Genomic DNA, 20,382 nt, shown 5'->3' on the forward strand with positions numbered 1-20,382 from the left:
AAAAGCGTTGGTTCTATTAAGTCCCTACACATTTTGTGAGCATAAGCAGGTAGGCCCTACTAGCATCCCCAAGAAAGGATGCAGCTCCAAAAGCTCTCCCAAATGACTTAAAGCATAATATGATGCTCCTACTCCTACAACAGATGCTGGGAAATTCAAGTGTGAGCCACAAACCTATAGGAAACCTGGCTTCCTGAGCTCCATTGCTCAGACACCAAGGTGTTCGAGTCTGTCTTTCAGATTCTTACACCTTTGGGGCAGGAACTCTTTTTGTTCTGTCCGTGCAGGTTACTGTCACCCGGCACATCGTAAGTTATTTTTAGTTCAAAACATATAGCAGGGATTAGGTCCCTCCACCATCCTATTCCATCTGCTGCCAATACCCTTATTAGTAAGACGGAGCTTCCAGACAGTCTCAGCTTTATTAGAGAGGGGTTACAGACCTGTTCCAAATAAATACTCGGGTTTTGATGAAAGTGTCCTCAGACAGAGAAAGCACTGTCTGACAAGCTACCAGTTATCAGAATTCTGTCATCTGCCAACCATAATCTACAATTAAAATTGAAATATTTTGATACATTACCAAACAGAAAGACAATAGTGTTTTAAAGGGAGCTGAAGAGCAGAAGGAGGCGTGGTTGCGCCTTATTTGTTCAGCAATGGTGAGTCATTTCATCTGAATTTCTGTGCATTTTAAGAGTTTTGTTTCAAAGGTCTATTGTGTGGCTTCTGGCAACAAATTAAATACCAGTCAATGTTTGGCTCTTAATTTAGAATTAATTTTAAAACATCACTCATAATATAAGACCTGATTGAAAGCCTATGGTCACTGGAAGGATTCCCAAGGATTTCAGTGGGCTTTGGATGAGGGTCTCAACCCACAAGTATCTGTTTATTTTTCTTCATTGTATTTATTCTTGGTTGGGAAGCATTAATTTTTCAGAATAATTTTGCAATTTTGGACTTGTAATTTCTTCAGGCTAAAACTGAGTTGGGGACAATTAAATGTTGTAAAGAAAATCATCAGGCTGTGAGGGTAAGGTGGAAGGTTTTTTGCTTTTCTGGCTTGGACTCGCTGTACTGTAAGCCATCATTAACACTGCAGATCTGTGATCTGCCAGACGATGGACTTAGTCATTCAACAAGCAAATTCCCTGATCTCTAATGTATCTGGGTTTTTTGAGTGTCAAATATAAATGAGAGTACAGAAAATGCAGAATTCAGGTCAAAAGTTCTGTTTGCTAAACAAAACCTGTATTTTGTTTTCTGAGGAGCTGAAAATGAACAGTCCCCTCCCCCCCAAGTTTTCATGGAGGTTCAAGTTCATAAATCCAGGTTTTCAAGGAAATATTTTTTAATGAAACTGTAAATCTGAAGGAAACAGAGAGCAGCTGTGGGAGGATATGAGAGAGAAAATAGGCATCTGGTCTGCGAATGGAGGAGTCATGGATTTCCCACTCTGCAACAATTTAATTCACATAACTGCAAGTCTGAGCTGAGTGGCATGGATATGAAGAAGTTATGTGGTTCCTGGAGAAACAATGCCCATTTGCATAACGAAAAAATTACAGGAGGTCTGTGCTTTGTTCATGATATCTTGGCTTTGCTTTTCTGAAAAGAGCTTGTGGGTTGGCTTGTTGTGTGTGCTGCTGCTTATGGAGTAAACCCTGTTCACATACTAAAATGTGTTTTCACACTGAGTTATCTGCTGGTTACATGAGTCCTTTCTCTGGCTTAAGTGAAACCAAGATCATGCATTAGGCACAACGCTCAGATTTAGCAGGCAGTGAGAGTGAGGCTCAATAAGATGGTTATGATCCATGAGGAATGACTATGAGGGAAGAAATTAAACGAGACAATTTCCGTAGGAAAGAGCACCTGTCGATAAAGCAGTTCATGGAAAACCTGATCGACAGCATCACTGGTGCCTGCTTTGCTTGCCGTACGACTCTGAATGCGTTTTCACTTTCAATAACATTTTCTTACTGAAGGCTTAATCCTTCATCTATCATTAAGGCCAGTGAAAACAAATTGCTCCGTTAACAGCAAGCTGATTAGCTCTCCAGTACAAGTATATTGTCTCTTTAGCAGTCAGTTGACTTTTTAGCATTAGCTGAAGTTGGAAGTGGCAGTTCTTGCTTTGACCTGTCAGCTCAGGCTTCAGTTTTCATGAAGCTTTTAAGAACTTTATCTCTTTGAGCCCTGTACCGCTAAGGTTTGAAACTGGCCGCTGAGTTTAAAAGTTGTTGAGTAAGAGAATGGGAGATGGACAGAGATCATGACATCATGAGCTTCATCTCCGTTAGAAATGATCAACTGAAAACACTCAAAGCCTCATTCTAATGCATGCTCTGAAACCAAATGAGACATTTGGAAATTGAAAAGTTTTTTATGGTCACTAGCTTATCCACAAATGCAAGATTACCACTAGTTCTTCCCAAGTGAACATCTGTCCCTACATCGAAAAGGTTTGTATAGTATAAAAAATACAGTGATTATATAAAAATTTTCTTGCATGGCAAACCAGCTTTTCATGCCATCTCTCGCAGTACAGGCAAAAGGATGAAGTTAGTAGGATAGCAGTCACTTGTGTGACTTAGCTAAGTGTGGAGAGGAATAGTGGAAAAAGGCACACTGAAAATAAGACAAACACTGGAGGGAAATTAACTCGAATTGGTGACTATGCAGGAAAGCATATATTAAGCAAGTGTGGATTTATATGTGTATCTGTTGAGTGAAGCTGTTATGCTCATTAATGAACAGTGAGTAGAATACACAATGCTTCTGCCTAAGGGTATTTCTTATTGATAAAAGACTGTTAAGACCAAGTCTGGCTAGAATAACTCAAATAGCACACTCACAAGGCACTCAGATGAAAGAGAATAAAATGACAGGGCAAGAAACATAGTGGTGTGAGTTTTAGAAACAGTGTCTTCCCTGGATAACATTTTGCCCTCTGTCACGATTACTAATTCTAAAAACGGAGGTAGCACAGAAAGAACTTGCAGAGAACTGAGGTGAGAGACTAAAGAGAATTGCGAGAGGCAGATCCTTGCTTCTGTGAATGGGACCAAATAGGCACTGTCATACACACACACAGAGCCTGGCTCTGAAAGCAGCGATTATGCAGTAACCCTGAACAGCACGGTCCGAGGTGTAGCTGCCTCTAAAGACCGGGGCGGGGTATGGCAGAGGGGATGGGGGAGGAAACTTAGGGGTTAATTTCTCTTCAACACTTCCTTTGCAAATCAGTGGGGAAAATATTGCTGGAGCAGTACTGCAGCTGGTTCCCAAATGCCAATAAATATCAGATTGATGCTTCTAATGGTTTGTAGTAGAGTTTATTAACAATTCTGTTATCACTGCATGCGATCTCTTCCTTCAAACTTGCCAGTCTTGCTTGTGTATTTTTAATGACTGTTGGCACAATTCTTCATAAAACTGCAGAAGCTGAGGTAGATTTACCGAATGGATTAGCCTTCTGGGACTCCCACAACAATATGCATGCTATTTCAATCTATTTTGATCTGAAATGTTTTTGTATGTCTTTAAAACGAGCTAGCAGTTTGCTGTGCTAATTAAGCTAGATTGAACAATGCGCCAGAACTATTGCTAAGTATTACTAACCAGAAATATTACTGACTCTGTATATGAAGGCCCAATTATGAGAATCCTCGTAGGCTGTGTGCTACTCAGCCTCAGCCTCTAAAAACATTACATTGCAAAGCTGCTCTCTTGCCAAAAAGACAGTACATCAGTCAACGCTGAGATTGCATTTAATATGTGCTAGGTATTACACTCGCAGCTTGAAATGCTGTTCTCCTTGATGCTTCCATATGGTGAACTCATGCCAGTGCAGGGAGGCTGGACAGAATATATGTATTTCTGCTTTTATTCTAATGCTGACAACTGAAAAAGAGCCTTAAGACCTTGTGTTAGCATCCTCCACCATATGGAATGAATTCAGCAAATCTGAGTGTCTTGTACTGTCTTGTGCCATATGCAGGAGGTGTAACATATCTCTTGGTTGACCGGTTCCAGGCTTTATGGTAATCATATTTTTTTTTAACTGAAAGTTCCCAGCTTCTCAGTGTTTTTAAGAGAAAAAAACCACTCTTTCTGGATTTTTACATTCATTACTACCATTATTGTTGCTATTCAAAGGAATAATGCCAGGAGGAAATGCTGAGTATAGAATCTATAACCTGTTAAGAGCTCTATTTCACACAAAGCGGTGTTTATTTACAACATTTACTCTCTTAGGCCAGTTATTTTTGTCTGTCATTGTTACTACAGTTTATCGGTCCTCCTTTGCAACAAGGAGCGATCAGTGAGACTTAAAGCTTTGTTCAGCTGCTCAGCCTTGGTGCTTTGTGTGTTTTTCTGGTGCTGTGTTTTTTTAGTCAAAGTTCTTTGTCAACACAGTAGATGCTGTGACTAATTTGGCTAATTCTGGAAGAAAGGATTACGCTTGGATTCTGCATTGGTGTTTTGAGTCTCAGTAAAAAGTTACAATGAATGAGTAGTCTGGGTTATGCAGACAGCTGGGTGGGATGATACCTTCTGGCCTCCAAATCAATGGGATCTGTTTATTGCCCTATGATTCAGGCTTAACTTCTGAGCCAGTCTGTAATGTCTTGTACATGATTTTGTATGCAGAGCACCCCGTACACTGCTTATGAATGTATGTCTAGGATAAATGGGAAAGCTTCTACTGGGGCATTCACACAGAGGCGTAGAGATGATACTGGGACGCTGCAGTATTTCCAAGTTTTTCCAATTTAGACAGTTCCTACAGCAGTTGACATTTTAAAAATAAAATTTCATAATGTTTTAAAGAAGAGTGACATTATTTTTGAAAATCGAAAGAGGAACTCTATAATCCTCCTCATTGCAGAATCATGCTTGAAAAAGTGACTGCTCTAGCTGAACTCCACCTCCCTCTCCATCACCCTGCAATGCAGACAACAAAGAGAAAAAAATCAACATTAGGTCTAAAACATTAAGTTATCTAAGGTTTTTTATAGGATCTGCATAAGATTATGTTTGTTCAGCGTAAGAAACCCCATAACTCACAAGTCTTCTGGTTTTCCAGTCCAGACACACACACAGAGCCATGACCTCACTCCATCACCCCATGCTGGGGCAAGCTGTGGTTGTACTCCAGCCCTCCCGGTGCCCTGCTTTCCAGGGGAAGGGAATCTCCTCATCTGCTGGCTGGAGGACAGCTAACGACTACTCCTCTAGCACACAGGGGCCTGGACTCACATGTGTGTTGTAGTCTAGGCACAGCCTCAGCTCCCATATTAGATATTTTTTTAAAAAACCTTTTCTGAGAATTTACAGCTAACAGATACTGATTAATTAAACAAATGCAAAATGAGAGATTCCAAACAACAAATAGTGCCCTGAAGTGCATGTGGCCCAGGCGATCTGCTGGGCCAGTGCCTGAAAGTGATACAATCCTGCTGTCCGATTTGGACTGTGACACAACCCGGCTGTCTATTTTGGATGACCTGATTTAATTGTGCCAGTTGAGAGAAACGCAGGAAAGGAAGCATGCCTCAGAAAGACTGACAGACCCATTCAACTGTTACAATGCCCTCTCCCCTGATAATCACGGCTGTTATTAATTGTAGAGATAAGAACATATTTTTCCTCCTAGCCTTACATTGTTGTTCGGCTAAATTCGCCACCTCAAGGGAAGTGTGTCTCTGTACAGAATTTGGTAAACAATATAAGGATACTTATGGTCTCAAGAAGAAGCTTTCTACCATGGTGACTACAAGGCCATGCTGCCCGCGAAAGGAGGGAAGGTGACTGGAAACCGCGCCCTCCTGCCAGCACCACTTGGGACCAAGGTGAGAGGTGGCAGCAGCTGAGAAAACTTCAATCCCTTGCCGAGCTCAAGGTGGGCAGCACCCTGGCATGTAAAGAGGGTTGGCACGAGGAGAGGAAAGAAGCCGAAGTTTTCCAGGAAAGAGCAAGAGGAAATCATGACTTTTTGTGGGGGAATTCTCTCTCAGCGTGGGCTGTGAGCGGCTCAGTCGGCACTGCTCTTCACAAAGGGCTGACCACTCCACCTGCGCCTACGCAGGCTGTGTGTATAGTAATGAAAAATGCATGTTTACGTGGTCTGCCATGTGAGACGAGCAATTTAGATACTAGTACGTCACCACTTCTCTTATCAGAGAACATTAGGTTTCAGCCAGTTTCCATTACTATTTTTATCCTTTATTGTGTGCAAATACACAAGGATTTTAATAACAGCAGAGTAACTTCAAATGCCACTTGGAAGGCCAGAGAGCATGATGTCTTATTTCCACCAATCCATCTAACGCTATTTTTACAAGTGAACCATATTGCTTATACAGAATCAGAGCGAGTTTTTTATAAAGGCATTTTTTTAAAGGATTGAATAGTTGCAATTGTTGGAGAAAGGTGCTTAGATACTGGATTAGGAATTTGCAGGATCAAAGTAGCAGTTTAGATGCCAGGGAACTCATCCAAATCACAACATAGCTGATATTCTTTAGGGAATACTGGGCTGTTTTGTATACAGCACTCTCGGCCCCAAGTAACTTAAAACCCGAAGAATTGAAATGATTACAAATATCGGGCTAAATCTTTCAAAGTGTTGAGTGCCCACTACTCACCTTGGACTGAATATTCTTTTGCACTGTGGCCCTTTATGCTGTGATGGCAATGTCAAAGGCATTCAGCAGCAGTACATGCCACTGGAGGCCCCTTTACAGTACCGGACTGTAGCAGAGTGGCTTGGGTGCAGTTGGGCATTCAGCCCATTTTCCTGGCAATACTCAGCACTTTTCAGGAGCAGGCTGACAGAGGAGCAGCTCTGGCAGGAAAGCTCAGTTATTTGTGATCTCAATTACACAGAAAATGAAGGGGATGGATTGGTTTGGGGTTTGTTTTTAGCTTGTGAGAAGCCATGGGGATTTTGGCTGGGCTGGTCTCCTTGAGATCTGGCCTGTGAGTACAGGGGATGACGTTTTCTCCATCCTGATTGCAGTGCCAGTGCTCAGACTGAGTTCAATGAAGTGAGGAACTCACCTACATCTTTGCTGCACTAGAAGGTGCATCTAGGTGACTCCTCTCCTCTCTTGGCCTCTAAATGAGGAACAGCGAAGACTACAGCAGAGCAGGCTTCTCCTTTCTCCAGACTTAGTAACTGACAGGGGAGCTGAATTTTCCTATTCAGTTGCACAGCTGGAGCTGGAAAAGATGCCATGTGAAACATGCCAAAAGAACTGAAATATTTTAATATCATTCACTTGGAATAATTAAATTTCTATTTAAAAACCTTTTTAAAAACTGCTTGTCTTTGGTGAAAAGTTTAATAAAGGGCCAAAAGTATGAAAATTAAATGGCATAAGCCAACTCTTTCTCAGTATTTTCTTTGGGAAAACTAATGTTTGTTTTAATGATACGAAACCCATGTCATTCTAGTTCTGATTCAGCCACCAAAACCAAGAAATATGGTTTGAATTTTTTTTCTCCATTATACTTAACAGTAATAAATGTTGCTGTCACTACAATGGCGTAAGCAAGGCTTTGGAGGAGAAGATACTAGCTCTTGTCTTTAATTGGACCAATTATACGTTTGGAAAAGAAGCAAAGAAAGATAGGAAAATTATAATTTTTGAAATTTAAAAGATACAAATGTAGTCGTGGTCTCAGTTTTAAAACCTCTGCAGATCTTAAATAAATCAGTAGGAGCTCTTAGTGCTCTCTCATTATCTAATATGTTGGTTTTGGAGAATTTTGTTCAGGTTTTTTAATGTGAACTTGGTGTTCAGAAGTTGGGAATTGATATTAGAATTATACAGAATTTAATGCATGTATAAGAATAAGAAAACTTCAAATATAGTTATTGTATGCATGTTAATAAAAAGTTTGGATAATAGTGGAAGAATTAGAAAATAGATTTGCTTTGATTGTAGTGTTGAGTTGTCATAAAATTCATGGGGCAAAAGCGGGTTTGGGTCTAATTTCCATGTGTTTAGGGATGAGAGGTGAGGAAGGATATTGCTTCATTTGTAGACTGGTATTTTGCATCCTTTATCTTTCCTATCCCTCGTGTCTTTTCGTCCTCTTCACCCACAAACCTTTTCTGCTTAAAGACAAATTTCAATCAAGCGTGACAGAGGGGTAAACATATCAAAGCTTCAGAAGGATAGGTGAGGAAAGTCTCTGAATTAAATTACCCCTAATAGGTTCCCATCACAATGGCTAATTTGTAATGGTCAGCCTACGTGTTTCCATTAAAGTATTTTGCAGAACAGAGAGAAGGGCAGTAGGAGATCAAATTTATCATTATTTATGGTGATAACAGAAATCTTGGCTGAAGGGACAATATACAAAATAGAAATAAGGAAAACAGCTGTTATTAGCTCTGCTGCTTATGGACTTATTAGAAGATGTAAATGAATGGTACAGGTGGACAGCTGCATACGGGTCCTACCTCTCCCTTTCCTGGTAACACAGGCAAAATCTCCAGCAAATTCAAAATTCTATGTATCTTTCTTCTGGGTTTTTGCCCAGCACCTGCAGTGCCCAGCAGTTATGGACCACATTTCCTCTGTTGTCCTACGACTGGATTCAGTCATACAAAGAGAACCACTGTTACTCTCTCTTGTGTGAAACACAACGGCCTAGGAGCTCAGAAGTGCAAAGCATCAGTTGAAAACAAGGTGTAAAGAATACCTTAGCCAGCTGGCATGCAAGAGTCTAGCCTGCAAAACTAAGTAATAGTCCTTCCAACCTCTGCAAACACACCCTGGGATTGTTAGCAACCACAGCTGGCAAGGGCCTGAGACCATTTATCGTCTGTGAAATGACATCTCTGACATAGTGCCGCGGCTGGAGTGCCGGAGGGCTCTGACTCACTGCCACGCGACCTCTTGTTTTCCAGACCTGAGCGTTACTAGCATCTAAAGGTTGACCCATTCACAGAACCATGTGGTGTGGCAGCGGGCCATATGTATAACCTTGACTACAGTGCCCTTTCCGGAGACCGATTGTGGTTTTCTTATTATCTAACAAGCTTGTCGTTTCCTGTACTAGTTGTAACAGAGCTGAATATTTTCTAGGTTACCTAACCAAACTTCTGCAAAATCATACTGCCTATGCCTGCGATGGGGAGCGTTTGAGTCTGCACTGTCCTCGGCATTCAACAATAAGTGTTCAGTCAGCATTTTATGGGCAACACTACCACATGTGTAGTACTCAGGAGCCTGAAACCAGGATGACAGAACCCATAAACTGTGTGGCACCCACCTCTTTGCAGGTATCGCACGTTGTAAAGGTTCTTAATGCACGAAATGTTTTTGACGGTTTCCATGTGGTGAGCTATGCTGTGTGGAAACAGCAAGTGTTCACAGCATCGAATGAAATGACATCATGTCTATATCAGTTTACCATCAAAAGTAGCACAACTGAAAGGATTTGTGTGGCCAGCAGGATATTACCATAGGATTGTGAAAGCTTCGTAGGTCGCTTTCTTTTTTTATGAGTCTTGCCTTGGAAACTCCATTCTCAAAAGTCCCTAAAGTAATCAATTCCTTTCTAATCAAGGGCTGGTCAGGACTGAGCAGACCAGTCTTAATCCATCACACAGGCCCTCCTTGTCCCCAGGAGAGGATACAAACATTGGACAGAGCTGGGTTACAAATCCTCTGAGTAAGATGACATTCTGGTTGGCATTTGGCTTGTCCCACGCCTATCTTCACTCACTGAAAAGGCACCATGACAGCTAAACACCAGATCCTAAGCACTTCTGCAGATATTTCCGTGAGTAATCCTATGGTTTGTTTGCTGGGCCCACTGAAGTATAGCTTAAAAAAATTTGTACTTCGTATTACTTTCTGCTGTGGAGACTTGTTACAAGGCCGAGAGGGTCTCACACTGCTAAAAAGGCTTGTTTCATCATAGTGAATTCAGTAAGTCATTGCAGAAATGAGTGGAATCGGAACATGTTCTATTGGTGAAGCTGTTGAAACTGCTGTACAGAAGCTTTGATGAAGCTTGCAACATTTATGCTTGCAGCTGACATATTGCTTCTTGACAAGAGGGAATGTCTGTCCCCACCACTAGTGAGTTTAAGAGTTCTACAGAGTGGCTTGACAGTGATATCCTCTCTCCAGAAACAATATTTGGGCAATTTTACAAGTGTGGCTTGCCCATGCTGTACTGCAACTTTTAAAGACATTCCAGACATGACCTATGGGGCATGTGAAAGTACATCTCTCCGTCAAGAAGAGTAGTCCAGATGCATCCTTGATGTCATTTTACTGACTACAGTGAGGCAACACCAATGATTATTTTGGACTTTTGAGTGCCCTTGTGAGGTCTCTGTGGGCAACTTTTTCCCTTGAAATATAAGAAACACAGCATGGAATAACTGTTGTATAAACTACCATCATCATTCAGGCACTGTCACTGATCAAAGGCATGAAAGCATTTTGACGAGGCCATGAACGTGAGAGATACGAATGCTCTGCAGCTCAGGGAGTTCCGGTTCTGTCAAGGAGAAAAGACACATCCTGTAAACTGATTTCTTAGAAAAGAGCACGAGTGATCTCATCCCTCCTCCCCTTCCCTTTGAAACCATGTCTGCAGTCTGCATAATTGGGCATGATGCTACCCTGCAGCCGGGAGGAAGCATAACAGGCATTTTTACAGTGACCTCCTATTAAAAGGATCACTGCAAAGTTATATCTGTCTCGACATATTAACAACCCAGTGCTATCTATCTCATTACAAGTATTGTTTGCTTTTGTGGTTGCATGTTTTTGCACAGCAACACGGTGGAAAATGCGACTGTTGTTTGCAGTAAGAAGGAGAAAATACAAACAGATGCACAGGAGGTGATTCAGCTCAGGTGCAGACAGACGGTGACTCTGTAGGGGACAGCTATCTCCACTTACTAAAGATGTAACTCTGTTTTACTGGCCTGTTCCAGAATTAAGGAGGAGTTATTTGTTTGACTTGCAACTTTGTGGAAGAATTGACTGGTAAAATTAAGTCTGCTGTGCTTTTCCTTCCCTTTCAAGCTCTTTAGAGTGCACTTAATGCTCAAACAGTGTTGGATGCAAGTCCTCTTCTTCTATCAAGGGGAACAAAAAGGCAAAAGTCTTACAGGATTGCTGCAGTGTGCTGCCAATGTGTATCGCTTCTGCCTGGGAGGGATGGCTTCCAGGGATGACAGGAGAGATTCAGCCACTGCCAACTCTCTCAGCCTGGAAACAAGAGTGCAGCTTGTGCTATCACAGTGGTAAAGTTGTGATTTTGCCTCTTGGTATGACTGAGACACCTTCTGATGAGAAACAAAGCAAAAATTCTCCTAGGTTTTACAGGAGTACCTGAAACTTATCAAAGAATGGTATCCTGTTCCTGTTAACAGTGGTGACCCAGAGAAAATGCCCTCCTTATTGCAGCCTGCTCTGACTTTAAACATCAAGAATCCTGGGCACAACACGACAGACTATCCAAAACCAGCATATAGAAAGCCTTCACTAAACTGGACTTTGAAGGTGTATAAGAATTTTCTAAGTACACTGCTGCATTTAAACTGCTTTTTTTTTAGCCCTTTGGCTTGTGGCTGTCTTCAGAACTGGACTTGGGCTCATCCTGGGCAATGTCTTTATATTTTTAATAGCTACAGTTCCAAAACCACTGATGAAGTGGTAACACCAATAGGAGCACTAGGAGTACTCAGTACTTTTGGTGGAGTTGGAGAGGGCCCACGAGACCCTTTGCATATAACACAGCTCACCTTTTTATTGTCCTCTTCTGTTGCCACTCACAGTGAAGCAGCACAGTAAGAACCATGGTATATTGCTAGGCCAAAAAATCTGGGGTAGACATGGCCTTAGAACAGCATTTGGGAAAAAAAAAAAAAAAAGAGACAAGCAGGCTTAGGATACACAGGGGCATCTGTGCTATCCAATCAAACCAATTCTTGAATTGGTTCAAGTGGCAAGTCAAATAAATATCTGACTGAGTATGTTACTGCAAGCAAGAAGTGCGTGCCCCTTAAGCAGGAGGTCCTACGTATGTTTTAAAGGTAGGGTTGTGCTTAAGTGTCTCTGAGCACACCAAGTTGTGAGTTAGAACACTTTCAAGTGAAGATACTACAGAGTATGATCAGGTAAACTTGAGGAGGTCAGGATGAAATGGTTAAAAAGACATCTTTTTGAGTTACCGTGCTTCACCTGGACATTGCTCTCCCATAAATGCCATCAGGGGTGTGTGAGTGCCTCAGGCAGGTCAGTGAAGAGGCTGGGGGCTGAGTGTGTTCCCACTGGCTCTGGGCTCTGCACAGGGTCCCAGGCTCCGCTGAGGGTGTGGTAGCACAGTGAGATCAGGCCAGCCCACTGGGGGCAGAGTGACCATCAACAGCAAGCTGGTAACACCCTAAGTTGTCGTGGGCATCGCTGTCATGAATGTGCTCCCATAAATTTGGCAATAACTGAGAGTCCAGTAGAGGTGTGGCCTAAATCAAATTATACATGTTTCTTACATGATTATAGCCAAAAAGTTGTGAAGGAATGATTTATGTCCTGTAAAGAACAAAGTACAAGTAAGTGTTCTCATTGCTGTATAGATTCCTACCTTGTTTTCAAGCCTATGCTTTTTGCCCGTTGTTCTAGAAAGTACTGGATGAATGCCAAAACCTGAGATCCTGCCAGCTCCTTGTCAATAGTCGGGTTTTTGGACCTGATCTGTGTCCAGGGACCACTAAATTCCTCCTTGTCTCCTTTAAATGCAAACCTAGTAAGTAATCCATATCAGGCAAATGTGGTTTTGTGTGTGTTTTGTTCTTTGTTTTTGTTAAAATGCCGCTGCCCAAGGCTTTGCATAAATCCACATGAAGTTTAGAGACTCTAGGATTAATAGCAAATTGGTTTTTTTCTGCTTTACCTTAGCTCTCCATTGTGTTTACAGCTTCAGTGTGCTTGCTGCCAATTTAACGACCAGCGTAGTTTGGCAGAGTCAGTTGTCAGGCATCAGATTAGAAAGGAAAAATGGTTTTGGAATTTATTTTTAAAGAGATGGCAATGATAATGTCATATTAGAAAGACAGAGCTGAACAGCAAAACCAGATTCTTTGGCAAAGGATCCAAATGATGAAGATACCATAATAATGAATATGCAAAAATGCTTAAGGAGGCAGGACCAAAACTTTCAAAGATCCTCTGATACTGGCTCCCATTTATAGAACAGTGGCTGGAGGAGACACATGTGTGGCTAACTTCATTACAGAATTTGATTGTAGAATCACCTGTATTCTATGCAGGTGATTGATTGACACTGATATGTAAAGAGACAAATCCTGCCTCAAAGAGAATGCGCTTTGTAAACATGGGAAAAGTGTAAGAAAGATTAAGACCATTGCAACGAAGTTCCATTTGTTGGTGTTTTAAAATTGTTTTCTTGTTGCTATTGTATTTGAGAAGAAGCCCCGGTAGTCCAGGGGTTCAGCTTTTTTTGGCAGCTAATCCCCACTGTGGCTGAAATGGGTCCCAAAGAAAATAGCCGAATGATGATTTAGGGGTAGATTCACCAGCCAACTCAGAAATACCACCCCACAACTAAAGGAAAAGCACATTTTTTTAATAAGAGCAATAAGATAGACATCAGTGGCAGGGTAGAAACAGGAGTGGCAAGAAGGGCCAATTTATGCGGAGTATTGAAGCCAGAGCGGAGATACAGGGATGGAGCAGGCAGATGTTACGTTGAGCAAAGCACTGACACAAGAACTTCCAGGGAGATTTGCTGGGCCAATCATCAGGGGGGAAAAGGATGTCTGAAATTTAAAATTTTAATGATCTGTTTTATTTATTATCTTAATAGTTTGATTTCTATATATATTACAATTACTGCATTATTAATAGTAGATGGATTTGAGTATCATAGCTGTGTCTTTATAAATCTCTTTTTAACTAATCAAAAGTGGATTGGGATCCTGCTTGTTAGTTTTATAAGCTGCTTAATACTTTTCCCACTGGAAATGAGCTGCTTTGAATGTGTAATATTTTTTGCAATCTGAATTTTATAAAAGCTGGTCAAAAGTGTATTTAACAGCAAGTGTTGCCTTCAGAATTGAGAAATATTCCAGTTCCAGTGCAAATTACATGATACCATGTAACAGGAAATTTATATTTGTAGGTAAGATACCAATACTGCTTGGCTGTGGAAAACATTTTTACTCAGGAAATCATTTGAGTATAACTTTAAGTATATTTTACAGTCTCCTTGCCTTCAAGTGGGCACTTAAGCAACTGCCTGAATCCCTTAGTCTTTAACCTATTAGGAAATATTGTTGCTGTATCTCTACAAAGGTCTCTGTTGTATTCTTACCTTTGTCTTATACCACTTGAAGGTTTGTTTCTGTTGTCTGTACTTCCACAGCCCATCCAGCAACCACAGGGCACAGCCGTACGGACACAGAGCCCACCTTTAGGCTGTCAGCCCTTGGGTCAGAGCCTCTGTTTTCTTGGCATGATCCTCATGGATTTACGGTATGGCAGGTGCTTCTGCAGAAGGAACAGTCTGCAAGAGGTCAAATATTTTTTTAAATCAGTCTTTTTAGATTTAAACTTGTGACTGCTGATGAGCTCAAATGGCAGAAACTGGACTATTACCAAAAACATTAACCCATTTTTTAAAATTTGTTCTATTCTAAACAAAACAGTAATGTTTTCTTTATTGAACAGATTAGGAGGTTTTTTGTCTCTCCAGTTCTGCTAGCACCAACACCCACACTCCACTCACAGGAATATCACTCAGTAACAGTAAGATTTCCCTTTTCTCCTGCTCAGCTCAGGAACCTCCTTTTCCTGTTTTCACATTTTTGAAGGAGAAAAATATGAAGCAGAATAAACTCTTCTCCCTGGCCTTATCTGCAGTAAAATGGTTTGCCACCATATGTAGACCAGGAAGACTTCAGCAGTAAAATGCTACGAGCAGAGCAGCTGCTTGGGCAGCAAGAAACCACCTTGGTCAGATGGCAGATTTTAATCATTTCCCTAGGAATGATAGGCCACATTGTCTGGAAGATGCTCTCACTGGTTTCCCCACCTCCATGCTGCAAGAGCTGCCAGTGTGTCTCTGCCAGCTCAGAAAGGGAGGGGGTGTATTTTTCTCAGGCTTTGCTTTGTCAGCAAAACTTTCAAGTGAGCCTGTGCTGGATAGTTACACCCAGGAAAACCCCTCTGACCTTGGTGGAGTCATGCACATATAACTGAGAGCACTGTCTGGCTCAGGATATGTCCCTGTGCCTTTGTGCCTCCCATTCTTCAGCATTTGCTTAGTGCTGTACGCAGTGGCACTGGGTGTTGCCAGCCATCCCCGTGATTGATGAGTGGTTGGAGGCTCTCAGCACTCAGACGGGCATCTGGAGTAGGCATAGAGTGCAACATTGTCCCAGGGAGAGACAAAGGAAAGGATGAAGCTTCTACTGAGCAGCAGTGGAAAGCAAGCCAGAAAATCAGGCAGGAAGAGGGGGAGGCTGTTCCTCTGGGAGGGGAGATTGGCAAAAATTAACTTTTTAATTCCTTTCAAAAAGGAGCCGGAGGCTTTAGATAGTCATATGGGAGCAATTCACTTGGAGGAAACATGCCACTTTGCTATTGGGTTTGTCTCTGGTTGTAACAATGCCACATATCACTTGCAACAGAACTTGCAGAAATGCTGTTTTCTGTCATGCTGCTATTTTCTGTTAACAGTCCAGCTGAGTAAATTGCCTCATGCTACCATATTGTTATTTGCTTCTATTTTAGCTGAATACAAAACCAAATCAGCATGTGAAAACCAGGAACTGAAACTCCACTGTCAGGAGTCCAAGTTCCTTATCATCTACTCTGCCATCTATGGCAGATGGGCACACGAGGAAAATGTCTGCTCGACAGAAGTGGAGCGCGTCCCTCCCTTTGGTACGTTTTTACACTGTTGATAGACCTTCTCCAAGCAGGTGCACAGAAAAGAAGGGAAATGGATGGGGAGAAAACTTCAGGTACAAGAGCAATGGCATTTTGAAAGCACCAGTGGTTGAAGTATAAGAGAGCATTTCTGAATCTCAGATTGCCAGTATGAGGAAGAAGCATGGAGTAAGAAATGCAGCAAAGTAATAACCTTCCATATAGTTAATCATTCCTTAGTATGATTAACATCAAAACCTCTAATTCTGTTGGCTGTCTTGAACTGAGGTGGCGTGTACTAAATAGCAGCTGTTTACTTCTCTTCTTCTTCCAGCTTCTGACAATAATTGGGCAACCTGAGTGTCACCACACCGTGTCTTACTGTTGCCTTCTTTGACCTCTGTTTCTGCCAGTTCTTCCTTGCCTTAAGTGCAGACTGTAAGGATAGGGTCCGTAGGTCAGGGTCTGTTGCTGCAGATGCTGTTGTATGACCAGACTCCAAGACTGTGGTGGTGTCCTAGACGATGAAATGTGTCTGGGACTTCTCTCTGGCACCAAGTCCAGCCGGCAGGAATGTCCTATATATGTAGTACTAAACTCTCACCCTCCAAAGCAGGACGACTGCGTGCAAACTGCTTCCTGGCGCTGCGGCTCCACGGCCTGTGTTAGCTCCTCAGCTGTGATGGAGAGCTGTTGAGAGGATGCTGTTGGCACGGGCCAGATGGGTTGCAGGGACCATACTTACCAGTGGAGCGCTGCGTTGCAGTACCAGAAACATGCCTTCTCACTGCTAATAGGTGCATCCCGATATATATATATTAATATATAACATTAGTGTCACTATATTAGTAATGAATATGTAAACAATATATTAATGTTGCTGTAATATTAATATTACTTCGGTTATGCTGTGAACACTTTCAGGCACAGACTGTTTCCTTTTGAATAGGTAAAAGAACCCAAAACATCATAAGTAGTTGTATGGTCTACATCGATAACTAGTCATTGCCTTCACTGTATAGTCTCAGCTGGTGTATGATTAATGACTTACGACTCACTTTTTATCACTAATATCTAAATTTATAGTAGCATGTGGTTGTGAGGATGTTTGATGCTTGTATGAATAACATGTTGAGGGGTTGGCACTGAAGGTATGAAGGTAAATTTTCATGCCATGGAGAAGGCCAACACAGGACACGCATGCTGTTCAAATCCCTTAATACCACTTGTGTGACTGATGCCCGTCCTGTGCAAAGGCTGAACTCTACTCCTAAGAAACATGCTACAAGTGAAATCTGTAAGAAGCATCTCTGAACATGAGGAAGAGATCAATAATCATAGTCTTAAAAGCCATTTGTCTGCAAGCCAATATTTCTATTTAGTTCTATTTAGATACTGTTAAAAATGTATTGACTGAAAATTATAATCCTTTCTTGGAAAAGAATCTATTTAAGATTGCCAGGTCTAATTTTCCCACTGACTGCCTTGTGCAGTCCATCACACAGCTTTGCCTGTCTGTTCTGTGGAAGAAACATTTTAGCAGGTTTTTGACAGACCTGTACATCCTTGTGATAGTGGCGTTAGTGCAAGGCAGCATGGGGTTAGCTCAGTTGATTGAGAAAGGCTGCCAACATACTTATTTCTTGCGCTTCATTCATCCCTGGAAATCACTCACTTGCCTCTAATGTCAGCACTTACAGTTCACAGTTCAGAATACCGCAGACCCTTCTTAACTGGATAAAGTTTCCTGGTATAAACAGAGAAGAAATTTGCAATAGAAACAAACTCTCTGCTGTTGCCCCCTGCATACAAGCAGCTCTTGAGCAACACCCAGGTTGTGGCTGGTTTTGTGTTCTGTTAAAGCAGTCTAAAACTGTGGTAATGGGAGAGACCATAAAACCTGAGACAAGTACAAGGTAGATCTGTAGAGGGTAGATCCTTGTATAGATTTCCCATTACTTAATGAAAGTGCTTTCCCTCTTCCTGCATGGTACCAGTAACCCTCCGAAGTAAGTATGGTTTTCAAAAGCACCTGTGTGGCTTGGGAGTACGCGTTCAGTTATCCCAAAAGACTTGTCACTTAGGAGCCAAATCTAATTTACTCCAGATCTGTTCATTTTGAACTTAAATCTTATATATGTGGTTATTTAAGCGCATGCAGATGTGAGTGAGTGCATGATTAGACTCTTTAAATGTCTGTGTACCTTTCTCTCAGGAAAGGCAATGGTAATTTGAATGTCGATGTGATTTTAACGATTTGAGACAATTTAGAAGACTTAACTTGAGGCTGCTCTTCATTCCTGAATCAGAGCCATGTGCTTGTATATGTCTGCATTGCTTCTACCCATGTTTGTGTAGCTCAGGCTAAAGGCAGTGCTTGAGCCCTTCCATGTCTTTCACTGCATCATGGAGAAACTGCGAGGCTTTTTTTGGTACTATGCAGAAGAGAAGTCATCTGTGGGTCCTAATGACAGGTACAAAGAGTCTCTGTTGAGCTCCAGAATTTTGCATCTATCCATACTTGATATAGTTCTCCTAGGAGTAATGGGTATTGGATTAATTAGATACTTCTCTAGCTTTTGGTGACCTCATGTTACATGTAATACAGCTGATAAGCAGTTAACAACAAACGGCAGCTTTGGACTGAGATAGATGTATTCTGAACTATCGCTTTTCTGTGAACAGTCTGTCAAATCAGCTGACAGGTTTTCAGAGCTTTGTTTCAAAGGGAACACAGGAAAACATAAAATTTCTTCAGCACAAAGGCTTTTCTTCTTGTAAGAAATAGAGTATCTAAATCCATCTCTGGTATTGGTGATACCTGTGTGGCCTCAAACCACTTCTAGGGTCTTGAGCCTCAGCTCAACATTTAGAATCACTTCCTCCTCTGGAACTAGTTTTCTGAGCCAGTTTAATAGTTTAAATTGGGTGCTATTTTCAATACAGAGGAGGAGGAAGAGCAATGGCATCATGGTGTTACCACTGCTAGATAAAGCCTTACAGGAGGGTCATCCTCCGCTCTGGTCAAGTCTTGCTTAGCTTATGCAATGAAAACACTTTAGCACAAGACAAAGCCGAGTGAAAAGTCCGCCTAGGATGGGTTATGGGAAACATAAGTTCAAGTCCCTGTTCTGATTCAGATAAAGAGAACATTTTAATCTGGGTAAAGATTTGATCTGCTGGGTACAAGAAACTCTCTAATGTGTACCGTAGCTGATAAGACAGCACTACTTCAGTCTCAAGACTGATACCTAATTAGATGTGTAACTTGCACCTTCCATTTCAGAATGTCTCTTGCTTTGTTAAAATTGACTGGAAACAAAAAGCTGCTCTTAGAACAACTCATGTTGCTTGATGCAGTTTTGAGAAGAGGAAGGATTTGAGAAAGAACGTGAAATGTCTGTGTAAGATCACTATAAAATACTTCTCCTGTTCTATATCACTTTCACCATCAAACTGAAATATGGTGGGTTTACATGTCTCTGGTCTTGCTCTCCTCCTTCTCATGAGGGCCATTCGTTCCTATGTGTGGTCATCATTGCCAGCTTCAAAGAACAGTGCACAAAATCTTGTCCTCAGGCATTTTAGGATATTGTGCCTTCAGGAAAGGTTTATTCTGCAAAAGAAGTTCCTACTGAAAGTAGCAGAGTTCACTGAAGCACAATTATAATGGAATTAGGTCCATTATAAGACCTCAGGATCTTTGCAGGAAAATTAAAAATTCCAAGTGGTGTCCTGCTTCTGCAGCTGTTCAAATGACTTCCACTGTTAAGACTATACAGAATTTGCAGAGTATAACTGCCCTGTTTTACTAAGATTTTCAAAAGTATCACAAGAAAACTAAAATTTTTCTAGTGCAGTTTTGTGGCAGGTGGTTCTTAGAGGAATCTATCATGCCCAGCGCCAAAGCAGGAAACTGTACCAGTTTGTTCATGTGTGAGTTTTTGCCTTTTCTGATATACTATCTCTTTTATGTTTGTACTAACGTGCATGAGGAAAAAGAAAATGCAAAGGTGGTGCCAGAACAGGTTACCATAGAGAATACAAGGAAGATTCAGGTCAACAAACACTTCTCAAATCATAACTTACTCTTGTTAATACATGAAAATACTTGAAAGAAGGCTTGGTAGTGTGTCGCTTCTAGCTGCAACTTGCAAGCTGGAGCACTAAAATGTCCTTCCCAGAAATTCCACCCGGATGTGTACGTCTAGGTCAAACAGCTGGTTGGATGTGCATTCCCTCAAGCACTAATGACCAGGAGAGCCCTGAATTATGTAACTTCATGGCTGGAAGGTAGGGTCTTTTCCAGCACAGCCTGCTCTTTTACCTGTTCCCACTTTTGGGAGGTTAAGAGAGAAGATAGAGAATTCAGGCACTCTCACCAGAACTTGCACCATGGCATGACATACCCTGGGGCTGGGCTTTGTCCTAATCCACTCTT

General features: G+C 41.6%; 1 protein-coding gene across 1 annotated transcript in view; it reads left to right on the forward strand.

Moving 5' to 3' along the window:
• Nucleotides 1–1,827: 1,827 nt before the first annotated feature.
• Nucleotides 1,828–20,382, forward strand: part of LOC104490727 (protein eva-1 homolog C-like) — a gene marked incomplete at its 3' end in the record, with an annotated part of 24,754 nt that continues 6,199 nt past the window's right edge. The window contains exons 1-4 of the mRNA XM_010133054.1: nucleotides 1,828–1,942; nucleotides 9,111–9,307; nucleotides 12,672–12,795; nucleotides 15,804–15,956. Of these exons, the coding sequence (XP_010131356.1) occupies nucleotides 1,828–1,942; nucleotides 9,111–9,307; nucleotides 12,672–12,795; nucleotides 15,804–15,956 (589 nt within the window). The remainder of the gene's footprint in view (nucleotides 1,943–9,110; nucleotides 9,308–12,671; nucleotides 12,796–15,803; nucleotides 15,957–20,382) is intronic.

The sequence above is a fragment of the Buceros rhinoceros genome, unplaced genomic scaffold, assembly GCF_000710305.1.
Source record: "Buceros rhinoceros silvestris isolate BGI_N320 unplaced genomic scaffold, ASM71030v1 scaffold31203, whole genome shotgun sequence".
In the NCBI taxonomy this organism is placed as follows: domain Eukaryota; kingdom Metazoa; phylum Chordata; class Aves; order Bucerotiformes; family Bucerotidae; genus Buceros; species Buceros rhinoceros.